This window comes from Passer domesticus, chromosome 6 (assembly GCF_036417665.1).
Source record: "Passer domesticus isolate bPasDom1 chromosome 6, bPasDom1.hap1, whole genome shotgun sequence".
NCBI lineage: Eukaryota > Metazoa > Chordata > Aves > Passeriformes > Passeridae > Passer > Passer domesticus.
Genome location: NC_087479.1, coordinates 3,807,675 through 3,822,920, shown reverse-complemented (window position 1 = coordinate 3,822,920; position 15,246 = coordinate 3,807,675). Strand labels below are relative to the sequence as shown.

The 15,246-nt window shown below is 44.1% G+C and overlaps 1 protein-coding gene and 1 long non-coding RNA gene across 2 annotated transcripts in view; both read left to right on the top strand.

Annotated features, from left to right (window-relative positions):
• The first annotated feature begins 4,702 nt into the window (after nucleotides 1-4,702).
• Nucleotides 4,703-15,246, top strand: part of BRF1 (BRF1 RNA polymerase III transcription initiation factor subunit) — a 172,019-nt gene continuing 161,475 nt past the window's right edge. Inside the window, exon 1 of the mRNA XM_064422875.1 lies at nucleotides 4,703-5,001. Within this exon, the coding sequence (XP_064278945.1) occupies nucleotides 4,815-5,001 (187 nt within the window). The 5' untranslated portion in view covers nucleotides 4,703-4,814. The remainder of the gene's footprint in view (nucleotides 5,002-15,246) is intronic.
• Nucleotides 5,077-13,349, top strand: LOC135302447 (uncharacterized). The gene is made up of 2 exons (XR_010364055.1): nucleotides 5,077-10,716; nucleotides 11,568-13,349. It is a non-coding gene; the product is annotated as an uncharacterized LOC135302447 (long non-coding RNA).

Below are 15,246 nucleotides of genomic sequence, written 5' to 3'. Positions count from 1 at the left end.
ATTTGCATTAAAGTATCAAGTGTACACACAGAAATGAGACCTGTAGCCTGGAATTTCCTCATTTCAGTTCAATTTCCTTATGCAGACAGTTGCTTAAATAGGCAGTTTGCTGACTGGAATGGTTCTGTGATGGTGAGTGATGAATCCATTAGTGTTTTAATAAATAATGTTTTGTCTTCAGAATACAAGAGATGCAGACAATCAGAATTGCATTTTTACAACAATATTTGCCTGTGCTTATATCCCCAAGTGATGGAGGCCTGTAGTAACATAACCTATGTTTCACTAAAAAGGGGTTCCTGTTAAATGACTCCCTGAACAGATTATTTTCTGTTAGGACTGTCTGATCAGCATCACATTATTTATCTGGAGAAAGAGATGCTCTTTCTTTTAGATGCTCTAAAACAGGAGTAAATAATCCCAACTGACATGAAGGAAGTGTGATGGGAGCAACTCTTCACCACTGACTGTAGCACAAGAACAGGATTGCCAAGTGAAATGTTTAGACCATTTTTAAACTTTTTCACTTGCTCCCCAGCTATACTGTGATACACCTCAAAGCACCAGATGTTGTAGTTGTTGAAAGCATACACAGACAAAAAAAATTATTAAAGAGATAAAAAGTCTGCTAGTGTTTATGAGCCTTCTGCTGGTGAAGCCTTAAATTGCAGATTGCTAGAAACTAGGAGGACACATCTATTTTTACTTTGCTTACATCCTTCTTAAAAGCACCCACTGACAATTCATGCATCTTCAAGTGGTGTGTTGGCAGGGGCAGATGTTCAGAGCAAAATAGCTGCTCACAGCTTCCAGCTTGTGAGAGACTTCCTCAAGTGGTGGTAGCTTCTGGCTCTTTGTGCTCAATACCTTTGGACTTTTCCTCTGCTAATTTCTGAGCAGATTTTCTAAGTGACAGAATTTGTGCTTTCTGCTGTTCTCATCTACTATCAGGCACAGATCCTGGGAAAGAAACTGGGAAAGCCACGGGGTCTCTGCCACATACTCAGGAATCAAGGTGAGCCATCAAGTGCTAGCTCTGGCCAGCAGTGATGTGATTTAGCAGATGCCAAAATCTTTTCTTCTTGGAATGTTCCTCTCAAAGCTTTTGCAATTACCATTCATTGATAAGCGTCATGAAAACAATGTGAGGAAATAATTACAAAAAAAGCAGACAAAAAAAGAAGAAAAAAAAATTTAAAAAAAAGAAAAGAAAACAGATGGAAAACCAGCCTGAACTTTGGGAACACTGCAGCTCCTCGACGATTTCATTTCCTTGGGTGCCCCCTCGTGTCCATCACCAGTGTAGCCGAATGCTACAGTTTGAAATGACACAGACAAAAACCCAAAGTATCCACTTGCTATCACCTTATAAGGTTAATTCATTTCGAAATCTTTTTCCCACCTCTCTGTCTAGAAACCCTATGACTTCATCTCCAAAGTGTAAATTTTCAGGTTGAGCGCATAGTCTATGCCTTATCTTGGACTGTCCAAAACCAAAAAAGGCTTCCTCTGCTCGTCTTTTGCCTCAAGTTTTGTGCATTTTCAAACTTCTTGAGTGACTTCATCAATGCTCTTAGGCATGATTTGAGGAGGAACAATTCCAGCTGAAATGCCAGAAAGCTGAGGATACTCACAGAAGCAGATCATATTAAAGGATTAAGTTTTGTTCACCTCAAGTATGAAAATATTTCCCATGCAGGCTGGTGTGTTGGGAAACTCAGTGCCCAGAAAGTTGAGTTACACAGAAAAGCTCCGGCTTTTTTTGTCATATGGTACTGAAGTATCTGCTTCCAATCCTAATGTTCATAGAGGAGGGTCTGTCTCTTGTGGAAATTCATCAGCTTGCCCTGATATACTTCCTGTTGTGCTGCACAGCATTTGCAGCATTCCCTCACACTCCAGGCTGGATTTGTACAGCCCACTTCCATTCTTCCTGATGCTGTAAGAGCAGTAGGGAAAAAAACCCCAACATACATATATATATATATATATATATATATATATATATATATATATATAATTTTCAAGCAAATAAGAACAGCTCTTGTCTTTGAAACCTCAACAACTGAATGTCAAAACTGTACACCCACAGGTGGATTGTATTTGATGTTTTTGGAGGCATGGCAGGAAGGAAATTGGTTGGTCTGGGCTAACAGACATCCTGATCATCACTTTTTGGCACACTTAGGAGTCAAAATAAGAGATACTAAACATGAGTAGGCGAAATGGAAAACAGGTCCTTTCCTCCTCTTGACTAAAACGACAAAATAATGCAGGGAAAGGGGCTTTGTCAATACAAATTTTTAAATGACCAGCTCGTACTCTCAGGCCTAGGACAATTTAATAAAAGGTTATTTTTTAGCCTAAATAAACCAACCTAGGGGTTATTAATTCAGCAGGCTCAATGCTATAAGTCAAAAGAAGTTTAGTTAATCCTCTAGCAAGCAGAATGGGAAAAGAACTTGAAGAGATGAAAAATTGCTTATATTTTGGCTGGTGGAAAACAGTCCTGTGGAAATGTCTGAAATATTTAAGGGGTATTGTATATGAAAATTTTCATGAGTGGGAGGCAAAGACTGAAGTCTCCTGGACTGGGAACCCATTTTTTTTAACATCATTGACCTCACCTTATAAGAATATAAAAATTGAACAGACATCTTTCTTCAGTATGACTTTAAATGAGATTCTTTCTTTGGACAGCAGCTGTATCTTAGGCTTTCACAAGTGTCCTTTGCTGCTCACATTCCAAGTGAAACACTCTGAACTTGTTTGGGACTCACAAAAATGTCTTGCAACACTTAACTGAAGCAGCAGCAATTTTGAAAGGGATGTAAAACCTAAGTCCTCACGGGACAGGATTACATTAGTCTCTACCTAAGTAAGGCAAAAAGAAACTTTTTAATGGAAAGATATTTCAAAACTGCTCACTGCAGGATTTCTTGTGTTCGTGCTGGCCTTTGTCAGAGCCTATCAGTGATTGTTTATCAGGAATATAATTTTGCCCTGATATTATCTACACAGTGCATAATTTTGTGAGATCATGCTTGGCTACTGTGGCACTCATTATCTCATCATCAGCAGGAGGAACTTCAGGAAGGAAATAACCTCCAGAAGCAGAAGGAATTTGGAGAGACCCAACGTTCGTATTTTAAAAAATACACCTCTGTGAACAGAATAAAAAGAAAGACCAACTCTGTACATAGTGGTACAATCTCCATTATGATATTGCTTTTTTTTCTTTTCCAAAGCACAGAATCTTAAGATTTTTAGGTAAATTACATAATTTGAGGCCTGTAAGACGCTGAGCTTTCTGGATGGAAAGATATTGCTTTAGTGCATGCCCCAGTGTGCCTCTAAATGAACAAATCATTTTGTACCATGTTCCTGGTCAGTTCATGGAGGTCTGCACCTGATCCCTGGCTGCAGCTGAGTCATTTGGTGGAAGACAGATACTGACAGTATTGAGTTTTACAAGGTGAAAATTTCCGCTTCTGCATTAATTGTTAATTAATTCTGCATTTCAAAAGCCGACAGATGGAAGTCTATACAAACATCCAGCTACAGCAGCTATTCTGCTCAGCTTCCTTCCCGTCTGTGTTATGGCGCTGATTTGCTACATGTGGGTTGAGTGCTAAAGTGAGCAATAACTTGGATGAAAACTGATTTCTTTGATTCAGTGATTCTGTGAATCATTGAGGACATCAACCCCTTGGAGTAAGTCCAGAGGAGGCCACCAAGACAATCAGAGGGATGGAGCACCTCTCCTCTGTGAAAGCCTGGGAAAATGGGGATTGTTCAGCTTGGAAAAGAGAAGGCTTTGGGGCGATCTAATTACAGTACCTGAAAGCACCCTACAAGAAAGATGGACAGAGACTATTTACAAGGGCATGTAGTGACAGGACAAAGGGGAATGGATTCAAAATGAGACACAGTATGTTTAGATTAAATATTAGATTAAATTAGATTAATTAAAGTAGATTAATTTAGATTAAATATTAGCAATAAGTTCTTTGCTGTGGCCATGCTGAGGCCCTGGCACAGGGTGCCCAGAGCAGCTGTGGCTGTCCCATCCCTGGAAGTGTCCAAGGCCAGGCTGGATGGGGCTCTGAGCAACCTGGGATAGTGGGAAGTGTCCTTGTCCAAGACAGAAGGATTGGAACCAGATGATCTCTAAGGTCCCTTCCAACCCAAACCATTCTGTAATTCTACAATAATAAACAAGGAGTTCCAAAGCACCAGACTTCAACTTTACGCTGCCTTTGGCAGGCAGGGCACAAAGTGCTGTAATGAAATAAATTCATTAGGCCTCAACAACTTTCACCTCAGCATTACAGAACGATTGAATAGATTTAAGTGACGAATTTGACTGACGAATTTTATTGATGAATTTGACTGATGCCCAGAGGGTGCTGAGGCCCTGGCACAGGCTGCCCGGAGAAGCTGCGGACGCCGCATCCCCGGGAGCGTTCAGGGCCAGGCTGGACGGGGCTCTGAGCAGCCTGGCCCGGTGTAAAGCATCCCTGCCCGCGGCGGAGGGCCGGAGCCAGGCGCTGGGAGCAGCAGGAGCGGCACAGAGCGCGACCCCGGCGGCACGGGCACCGGCGCGGCTGTGAGGGAGGAGCGCGCCGGAGGGGCGGGAGCGGCGGGCGAAGCCTCGCGAGAGCGGGCGGGGTGGCGGCGGCCGCCGCGCTCCTCCCCGTGCCGGTGCCGGCGAGCGAGGCCTGCGCGGGCCCGGGCCGGGCTGTGCCGGGCTGTGCCGAGCTGTGCCGGGCAGTGCGGGCGGCGGCCGGGCCCGTCCCGGTGCAGCGGGCAGGATGCCGGGCGGGCGGGTGTGCGGCGCCTGCGGGTGCGCGGAGATCGAGGTGGACGCGGCGCGCGGGGACGCGGTGTGCACGGGCTGCGGCTCCGTGCTGGAGGACAACATCATCGTGTCCGAGGTGCAGTTCGTGGAGAACAGCGGCGGCGGCTCCTCCGCCGTGGGGCAGTTCGTGTCGCTGGACGGTGAGTGCGGCCGGGCCGGGAGGGGCCCGGGGGCACAGGGAACGGGGTGCGGGGAATAGCGGGCGGTGTATGAGGAGAGGGTGTAGCGGGGACGGGCACGTGGCAGGAGGGAAAGGCAGCTGCAGGAGGCGTGGACAGGGAAAGGGCTGCGAGCAGCGTGGGGACAGGGACAGAGCACAGGGATGAGCGACCCAGCGGAAAAGCACCTGGGGGTGCTGATCGACAGCGGCGGAACGGGAGCCCAAGGCGTGCCCGGGTGGGTGGGAAGGCCGGCGGCATCCTGGCCTCCGTCGGGAATAGCGTGGCCAGCAGAACCAGGATCGTCCCCCTGTGCTGGGCACTGGTGAGACCACACTGAGTGCTGTGCCCAGTTCTGAGCCCCTCAGTTCGGGAAGGACGCTGAGGGGCTGGAGCACAGCCAGAGAAGGGCAGCGGAGCCGGGGAAGGTCTGGAGCACGGGTCTGCGGGTGTTCAGCCTGGAGAAGAGGAGGCTCAGGGGGCACTTAGCGCTCCACAACTCCCTGACAGGAGGGTGGAACCAGGTGTGGGTCGGGCTCTGCTCCCAGGGAATAAGTGACAGGACGAGGGGACATAGTCTTCTGCTGCACCAGGGGAGGTTTAGATCGGACGTAAGAAAGATTTCCTCATGGAAGGGGTGATTAGACATTAGAATGGACTGGCCAGGGCAGCGGTGGAGCCGCTGTCCCCAGAGGTGTGTAAGGAAAGGCTGGCCACGGCACTCCGTGCCACGGTCTGCTTGGCAGCGTGGTGTTCAGTCAGAGGCTGGACTCGGGGATCTTGGAGGTCTTTTCCAACCTAATTGATTGTGTGATTCTGTGAGGTCAGGGACAGGGCATGGGGCTGAGGGAGCAGTGGGCAGTGTGGGGAAAGGGATGGGGAGATGCTGTGCCTGAGCGTGGGGTCTTGCAGTGAGTACCCCTTGTGTGAGGACACGAGGCTTGACTCCATTTTCATCAGAAGGCTGATTTATTATGTTATATATTATATTAAAATACTACATTACAACTATACTAAAAGAACAAAGAGAAGAAGATCAGAAGGCTACAAAGACAAGAATAGAATAGGAATCAATAACAAAATCCTGTGACTTATATGCAGTATATTAATTCTACATTGATATCAATAAATATTTTTCATATTTTGTCTAATTGTCCAATTATACTTTCTGTTTGGAATCAGACTATAGGGAAATTTCACCAGTAAAGAAATGTGTATGGACTTTTTTTATTTACGTGTCTGTGCATTTGTTTCCTCTTGGAATACAGAAATTTAAGAGTCAAGGTGTCCCTGTAGCTGATCCTGATCACAGCTGTCCCTGTCCCTTGGCACAGGTGGCTGTGAGTGGTCACCAACTGAAAACAATCCACAAGGACCAATGGAAGATGCACCTGTGGCATTCCACAGCAGCACACAGTTATTGTTTACATTTCTTTCCTGAGGCTCTCAGCTCCGCAGGACAGGAAAAATCCTAGCAGAGGCTTTTTCACTAAAATATCATAGCTACAGTGGGGTTATGGGGATGCTGCATGGGGGAGTGAGGACAATATATAGGGGAGATAAGGACAATGTATAGGAGAAAGGGTGCTGTGCAAAGGGTGTGAGGACAGACTGTGGGAAACCATGTGGTGCAAAGAAGGGATATGGATGGTGCATGTGGGAACTGGTGCTGCACAGAGTGGAGAGGCAGTGCATGGGGAGAAGGAGAGCATGCTCTGCAGGGAGTGGGAGGCTAGGGTGAATAGGAGAAAATAGCTGTGCAGGATGAGAGAGATGCTCTGAGTGTGATGGAGTACGTGTGTGAGGGACTGGGGCAGGTGTGTGAGAAAGTTTGGGGCTCTGTGGAAGGGCTGGGTGCACAGGAAATGGGGAGGTAGGTGAAATTATTTGGGATAGAGGACAGCAAAGGTTGGGTTGGGTGTTTAATGGACAGAGGGGACATGCAGGGGCACAAGGAGAAGAAACAGACTGGACATGAAGGGTCAAGGGTCTCTTGTCAGGTTGGGGTGATTGTGTGAATGCTCTGGAGGATAAAACATGGAAAAAGGCCACATCAAGAAGACAACAGCATTTAAAAGGGGAGAGAAGGAAAATGGTGTGGGAAGGATATCGTGTTTGAAAGGGGAGAAATGGAAAATCTGTACAGGGAATGTGTATAAGGAGAAAGAAACATAAGCAAAAGCATGGGAAAGAGCTTAGCAGTGAAACAAGCGGCTCTGATGGATGGTATAGCTGTGGGGAAGAAAGAGGAATTCTTTCTGTGGTGGAGAATGCAGCACTGCAAATTGGAGTTTGGGAGTTTACTGTAGGCTAGGAGTTGTCGGATGCCATTCCTGTCTTCCAGCTCAGGGTGCTGGCATTACTTTTTTTACAGCTTATGAGCAGCTCTTGTATCCTTCACTTTTTCCTGTTTTGATGTGGAGACTACGTTTTTAAGGGCTTTTTCTGCTTTTTCCCTCCCACCCAAAATTACGCAGGACAGATGGCGTGCAAGCTAGAGCGCATTTTGGGATGCCTTTATCCTTAAAAAATAAATCTGAAGGAAAAGAGAGAAGTGCACCATACTGAGGTTTTTTTACCCTTATGGATGAATTGCACAGTACTTAAAATTTCTTTAAGGTATAGCCTTTCTTTTTTTGTGTAAGTCCTGAGATGTGATTGTAAGTCTTGAGTCTGTGATTTTGTGAGTGCAGGCCTTGTTTCACACCAGAAATATTTTAAGGAAATTAGGATATGGATGACTTACACTGGTACAGTTCTTTATGTCCCAAAACAGATGCTTCTGTTGTGGATAATTTTTTTTTCCTCAGTATAAACTGAGTGATGCAAGCTAGTCTGAAAAGACGTATTTGTGCTGCAATAAGTGTCTTCATCATGTGTGCTTGTATATTAATATGTTTATGACTGATTAAAATCCTCTGGAATGGGGAGAAAAGTAATTTACTATGTAAGAAGGACTTTGTATCTCCCCAAAGGGTGGAGAATTTACAAAGGAATGTATATTTCTTTTAAGTCAGAAACCATGTACTTTCTGAAAGCAACATTTTCTGGTAAGTTACACCTTTCAGAGACTTTTGATTACGTTAGTAAATTTCCACCAAAATTGAATGAAACGCCTTGGTCTGAGACTTCTTGGATTGTGTGGTCTGATGATCTCAGAGACTCTTACCGTGTGGAGCATTTGCAGTGTCAGAGGTGCCTGGGGTGCTGTTTTTGGGTCCCTGGCTCATGGTTGGTAGGGCTGGGTGTCTCAGAGAACATTGTCTAAGGTTTGCAGAGGATGAGGGATGTCAGGTTCTTTATTGCAGGGCTGGGAATTGAATGGGGCTTTTGGTATCTGTGGAGTTCAGAGCTACTGGTTGTGCAAAAATATTCCTCACATCTTTTCAAGATCCACAGCAGCTTCTGTGTGTGTGTTATTACATGTTGAATACAGATGCATTTATTAATAATTTTTTTTACATTCATAATAAAAAGCAAAAGGGAGTGGAAAGCTCTGAGACACTGATTTTTCTTTTTACATGTAGCAAAACCTTTTATTCTGCCAAGCTACATGTTAAGATTTTAGAATCTTGCATCTGTTTACTGAAGGAGTGAGTCCTCTACTTCTCTATATTAATATGAAATGGCCAAGTTCTTGCTAATAAGTCATGTAGAATCCCTATAAAACATTGGAAATCCCTTCTTTTATTCTCTCAGGGTTGGAGGAAGGTGTGAGATCACAGTTACGTTTTCTCTGGCAGTATTTACATTGAGCTAATTATGTGCCTGGTGTAGGAAGCCTCAACACTGATGCCTTTCACAGAGGAGAAGTTTGGTGTAGCCAGTATTTTCCAGTGCAGATGTGTGAGTCCTTTAGAAAGTTCCTTTCCTTTTTTTTTGATGTTTTAGCAGTTGAGATTTTGGTGTGCTGAGAAAGCGTGGGCTTGTGCTTGGATGTGAATGAGGGAATTTGCTTTGCTCTCCATGAAGTCTTGGGAAAATGCAGTCTTGTTAAGTGTGTTGGACAAGAGGGTAGAATCATAGAATCATTTAGGTTGTAGGAGAACTTTAAGATGATCAAGTTCAGCTGTTAACCCAGCACTGCCAAGTCCATCACTGAACCATGTTCCTGAGTGCCACAGCTACATGCACAAGATGAACCAAGAAGGTGGAAGTAAGTGAAGGACAAAAAATATGTGTTCTGCACAGGGTAACAATGCTTTTTGGCAAAATGGCTCGCCTTGAAGATCCTTTGGAGCTTTTTTAAGGAAGTTGGTAAGTGGGCAGAGCAGATAGTTGGATTTTCAAGGGAAGGTCAGCAAGATCTTCCACCAGAAGCCTTTTAGGTAAGTGGACAAAGCAGAAAGTTGGATTTTCAAGGCAAAGTCAGCAGGATCCTTCACCAGAAGCTTTTATAGAATCTGAGCTGTCATTGATAAGGAAAAGTTTTTACAGAGCAGAGTAGCTCTTCAAATGATAACAGATATAATCTAGAGAGTACAGAAGGAGGTGCCAGCGAAATTCCATAGAATCTGGACTGATGATCTGGAAAACAGGTGACTGGTGAGTTAGTGAGGTTTGTGGGCAATACTGAATTGATTGGGGTAGTAAATACTGCAGAAGAAATACTGTTGCTTTTAGTGGATGGGTGGTAGGATAGCAGATGGGGTCAGGAGTTGCTGTGAGAGTTAGCATTGTTCCTTTCTTTCACATGTGGGATGGTTTCTTTTTCTACATCCAGACTGGCTAGGGTAACATTGGAAGGAAATCCCTAGGTCATAATGGATAGCTTTATAAAAACAAATTGCTCAATGTTCATTCATGGTACAAAAGAACCTGGGTGGGGAGGGGGTTGTTAAAAGAGCCCATACAGCATGCCTCTACACTGTTACATATCCACAGTGTTACCTCCAGCTGAAATGCTGTTTGCAGTTCTGGTGGGTTTTTCCTTTCCTCCCCCTCCCCAGGAAAAACCTCTAATAAAGCTAGAAAAGATACAGAGAGGAAGATGGAGTGATTAAGAGGAGAGCTTCCCGAAGTGCTTCTCAGTTAGGCTGACTGAATAGACTCAGCCTCTTCAGACTGGAAAAGAGATGATTGAATGGGGCCATAGCAGAGATTTGTAAATGCAGTAAAATAACAGAGCAAGGATGAGCAACTGCTCAGGGTCACATAATGAAAAGCTAGAGAGGGCTAAGAAATCAAGCAGCTAACTGATTGCAGTGGTAGTGGGTAGGAGGTTCAGAAGCATTAGGAGGTTTTGTTTGGTTGGTTTTGGTTTTTACAGAAACCCCCATGTGAATCCAAAGTTGTGAATGTTAAAAGTTTACATGAGCTTAAAATGATTGGGCAGACAGAATAAAAACGTGTCGTGGCCATTAAAGAATACTTATTTCTGATTCAGGAAATCCTTGAGCCACAGATCTCTAGACACTGGGAGATTATATGAGAGGACTATCACAGCAAGCTTTCCTCCTGTATTTTGTGTTACCCTTGTAGTCATGTATATTAATGGGCTTTCTCATTCAGAGGTGAGATACTGGACTAGTTTTTCAGTCTGATTTGCCACAGCTGTTCTTTTGACACTTCACAGGAAGATCATGTTCTTTGAGCTTTACAGAGCTAATCCCACCATTCCTTTCAATGCTGTCTGTCTGAAACACTGGCAAGTCAGCTCTTCTTGCAAAGTACCTGTCACTTCTGGGTTGTGAGCTGGTAAGTTATTTCACTAGCAAGGGAATAACCCCTTCATGCTGTAGAAGGAGCTGCTCTGTATGGTTTTGTTGATCTTTTGAGAGGAAAGTCCTCTGAAAGCTTTGATATGCCCCATATTGGTCTAGTTGGGTGTAATTCTTAACTCTGTTGTGAGTGGTCACAGTCAGGAAAGAATCCAGCCTCAACACTCCACCCTAGCTATGTTACTGCTTTGAAGCTTGTGAAGGCCCTGCCTTGAAATTTGGTTTCTGCACCTGGCTGATTTGACCCTGGATAAGTCAGGAAGTAGTGGAGAAGGGTTATCATGCCTGTTTTAGCTCCAAGGAACTCTGCTGATTGCACAGAAAGTGTTTGAGGCATGAGCTTTTCCTAGCTGAGTCTAGTTTTGAACAATAACTATTCACTTTATAATTGATAGCCAGTTCAGACTAGCCAAATAGATTGTTCACTCTGACTTCTTAACTTAAATTTGGAGAGCTTTTGAATCCTGCTAATTGCAATGAATGTGTCTTGCTTTTTATTGTTCTTCATACCCAAGTTTTTAACAGCCTATCAGTTGCTGCATTTGAACACATCCCAGCAGGAAGTGTCTGAGGGTCTGAGAGCAAAGTACATTTCTCCCTCTCCATTATGCTGTAATTGCATCCTGGAGGATGGAGTTACACCGAGCCCTTTGCCAGTTTGCACTGGTTTGATGGCTGCTGCTTTTGTAGAAAGGCAAGTTAAGAGCTGTGTGCCATGTCTGAAGGTCTGGAGTTCTCTGATTGCTCTTTCACTGTGTTGGGGTGGGAGTCCCCTGTCTTATGGTAATTGCTGGGTGGAACTGTTTTCATAAGTTGTTTTTTTTTAAGCTGACAGGAGAAAAACTGAAGCTGAAGAGAGTAAGAGAAAGCTGAGCATGGAGCAAACCTGACAGCCCAGATCTCTCTTCAGGTTTTTGTTTAAAGAAGCTGAAAAAGGTGAAGGCTGGGACTTCTGACACTAATCAAAGGAGAAGAAAAGTCCCACCTGGAAAGGTTGATGTGCAGGCAGCAAGCTGGAAGATGTAACTGAGAAATACAGCACAAAGAAACAATGCTGCAAGGTGTACTGAGCTTGTGATCCTCAAGCATACTGTCTGGGGAAGCTCAGCTTCTTTTGTTCCAGAAATTCCCTTTAGATGCTTGGTAGTAAGTTGAGAAAAACAGATCTGATAAGCCTCTTGGTCACAAACCAGGTACTGCTGGTTCTTGCTGTTCCTGACCAGCTTCTCTCTGGGGTTCCCCAAGGCTGCTCATGGCCCAGGAGCCCATCCCAGTCCTCAGGGATGTCAGCCCCTGTCCCAGGGACTGCACAGCAGGGCAGGTCTCCAGCTCCCCACTGCCTTGCCCTGCCCACCCACTGACCCTGTAGAGCCAGGCCCGTGTGCTGTCTGGCCTCAGCCCATCCTTGTGGCCCTGTTTGGACACTGTGGGGCTGTGTCTGACCCTGTTCCCCTTGCTGGGCCTGACCCTGGCCCCCCTGTGCAGTCTGATGTCCTGCCTGGCCCAGCCCATCCCTGGACCCATGGAGCTGCCTGATGCCCTCAGCTCTGCCTGTCCCTGCCCTGCTGTAGAATTCAGAGTCACATCTTTAGTACAAATTTAAATGAGAATTATTAATAGATCTTTTAACTTACTTAGTGACAAAAGCCTGGAGGTTTTAGGGCAGTGACAAATACACAGACACAGTCACAGAAACAGGATTCTGCAGTGGGCACTGACAGCATCAGTTCTTCAGCAGTGAGTCAGGTTCTCTGGCTCTGGTACAGCAAACATGCATTAACACTCTGCATCTCCCAATGTACACGAGTTTGCAGTGCACTAATTTGAGGCTGGGGGAGATTATTTTCTTGCTTTTGCTCATAAGGGGAAAAGGAAGTTGTGAACTGGTAATCCTTAACACACCAACAAGGGTTTGTTAAAGTTTTTGGTGTAGGAGGTTCCACAACATTTTTAAGTGGCCTGCTTCAAATTTTAGAACATCAGGGAAGAGTTTATTTCTATTATTACAGGGTTTTTTTTTTCAAGTGACTTACAATGAAATTACTACAGAGACCTCTTAGCACTGCCACAAATTCTGAATGTGTACTGTCACTCTTCAGTGTCCCATGACAGGTTTAATGTATCCTTAGCTCTTTTACTAAAGCTGTGGTATGCTCCATGTTTTAGATATACCAGTGGGAGCTTACTGAAGTATTTTCTTTACTATTTTATCCTTAAAATCTTTATGTTTTTACATCAAGGCATGTGAGCTACATTGACCTTGCATGTAGAACTTGACAAGAGTTTGCCTTGATGTAAACATTTGTATTTTGGAGATTGTGAAAATGAAAAGTTATGGTCAACAAACTGGGAAGAAGAGAGGGACTGACTACACAGAGAAAAAAGCTTATGTAAAATTTAAGCTGAGCTTATTAGTCATTCATCTTCTCTACCTTTTTGTCCTGTAACACTTTTTAAGATGATCAATTACTGTCACAGTGATTGCTAGTGAGGCGGTTGGGAAAGGGGATAAACTCTGTATTTGTGTAGGATTCTGTGCTTTTGTCTGCTTGGTTCATATGTACAATAAAGGATTCTCGTGTATTTTCAAATATTAAAAAAGTGAAAGGAGTAAGGGTTTTGTTTTTAATTCGTAGTTGTTAATTGGTTTTTCTGTAAGATATTGACAGACCAAGTCCTGACATTAAATGTTTCTTACAATGCAGCCTCAAATAGTCCTGAACTGGGCTCTGCCAATAATACACATGCTAAACTTGAAATGAAAACACTTGCTACTGAAAAGTTAAAATAACATTAATACCAACAAGTTTCCTTATATTTGTGGCCCAGCTTTTTAGAGATTACTCCAGTTCATGGTTAATTTTAAGTTATGCAGAGTGATCATGATGTCAATTGCAGTACAGAGGAAGGGAGTATAAGTATGCTGGATTTGCAGACCCTTTGATGGAAATCCTGAAGAGTATTTACCTCATTTATCCTGTGTCAGATTACAAAACTAATTCATAATCATGCTGTGGTGGGAAGGAAGAGGGGGAACTTCCATCATCTGCTGTATGTTTTAGTGAGAGGAATCAAATCAATTTTGCTTCTCTCCCCAAATCCTCCAGGTGGCAATCGTGCACCAGAGTTAATATGAAGCTTTTTCTGGCATTGAGTCTTTTCCATACTGTCCCTGGGATGGCAGCAGCAGAGGGTGCTGCTGTCAGCTGTGGCAGGGCAGAACAGTGCAGATAATTGGGATGCAGACTGATTTCACAGAGTTGGGCAGTCCTAAGTTGGGTTGTGGTGAATGCAACTATATTTATCTCTACAGTTGGTAGTTAGGAAAATAAGCTATGATGGAATAGATTTAAAGTTTGTCTATGTAAGTTTATTTGGCAGTGCTGTTTCAGCAGGCTCTGGTGCCTGCAGTCCTGTTCACTTCCCTGGAAAAATGAGTGAGAAAAGAATTGTTTCAGTTCCAAACTTCAGAACTTGAGTCACCTAATTTTGCTTTTTTAGGTATAATTTGTAGTGGGAGGCTTACTTATCCTCCTTTTTACTTTTATGGTCTAACTTCAGTAGGAAGCTCATTGGTTTTTTTATATTAAATTACCTTGTCTTCCCCAATTATGAAGCCATTGGTGTGATGCAGTCTGCATTTTTTATCAGACTTTACCAGATTTTATGCTGTATCTGTAAATAGATGTATTTGAAAGAGAAGGTTTGCCCCTACCTTGTCCTGAAGAAAGGACTGGTGGCTTTTGGGTTTAATTTTACAGGGAATGATTTTGGTAGGATTGGTCCTATCAGATAGCGGGTGCATTTCAGTTCAGGTTACAAGCAGCTTCATTCCCTGTCTTCACTTGCTCATTTATGTAGAGGAAGCAAAATCTTAATGCTGAGACTGAATCTGTTTCTCCTGCAGGTGTTGAATCTGAAACTCAGCATGTCACTGCCTGATAGAAAAGTGTCCTTCAAGCTGCAGATGCCCAAGTGGCTGCTCTTTGCCTCCACTCTGTGGAGTGATTTGATAAGTGCTGTTCCTGTTACCTGTGGTTTTTTGTTGCTGTTCGAGTTTACCCCAGACTTCAGGCTTTGCTTGCACCTTTTACAGCTTGAGGAACAGTTCTATTCAGAGTGATGTGACTTTGTTAGGGAGTTGGTGGAGCAAAACAAACTGCTGAGGTGCTTGTGCTGTGAGCAGCAGAGTGGGAATGGCTGCTTTTGGCTGATGGAGTGATAGTCACTCTAGAACCGTGTAATTGTCCTTAAGATTGTAGAGTCCACATGTTAACCCAGCTCTGACAAGTAGTTTTAACACTCGAATGATGCAGGGTTACGGTCTGGGTCTGGACCTGTGTGAGCTTAGACTATCATCAAGTTTCCAGACATGATTTCTTGCATCTTCAGTTCTGTTGGGTTAAGGCAGTGTAGCTCACTGAGAGTACCACACAAAAACTGGAGTTGCTCTATTTCTGAGCTGCCTAACACATCTCTCCACACCTTCTGTTGTCCAAAATTTCAT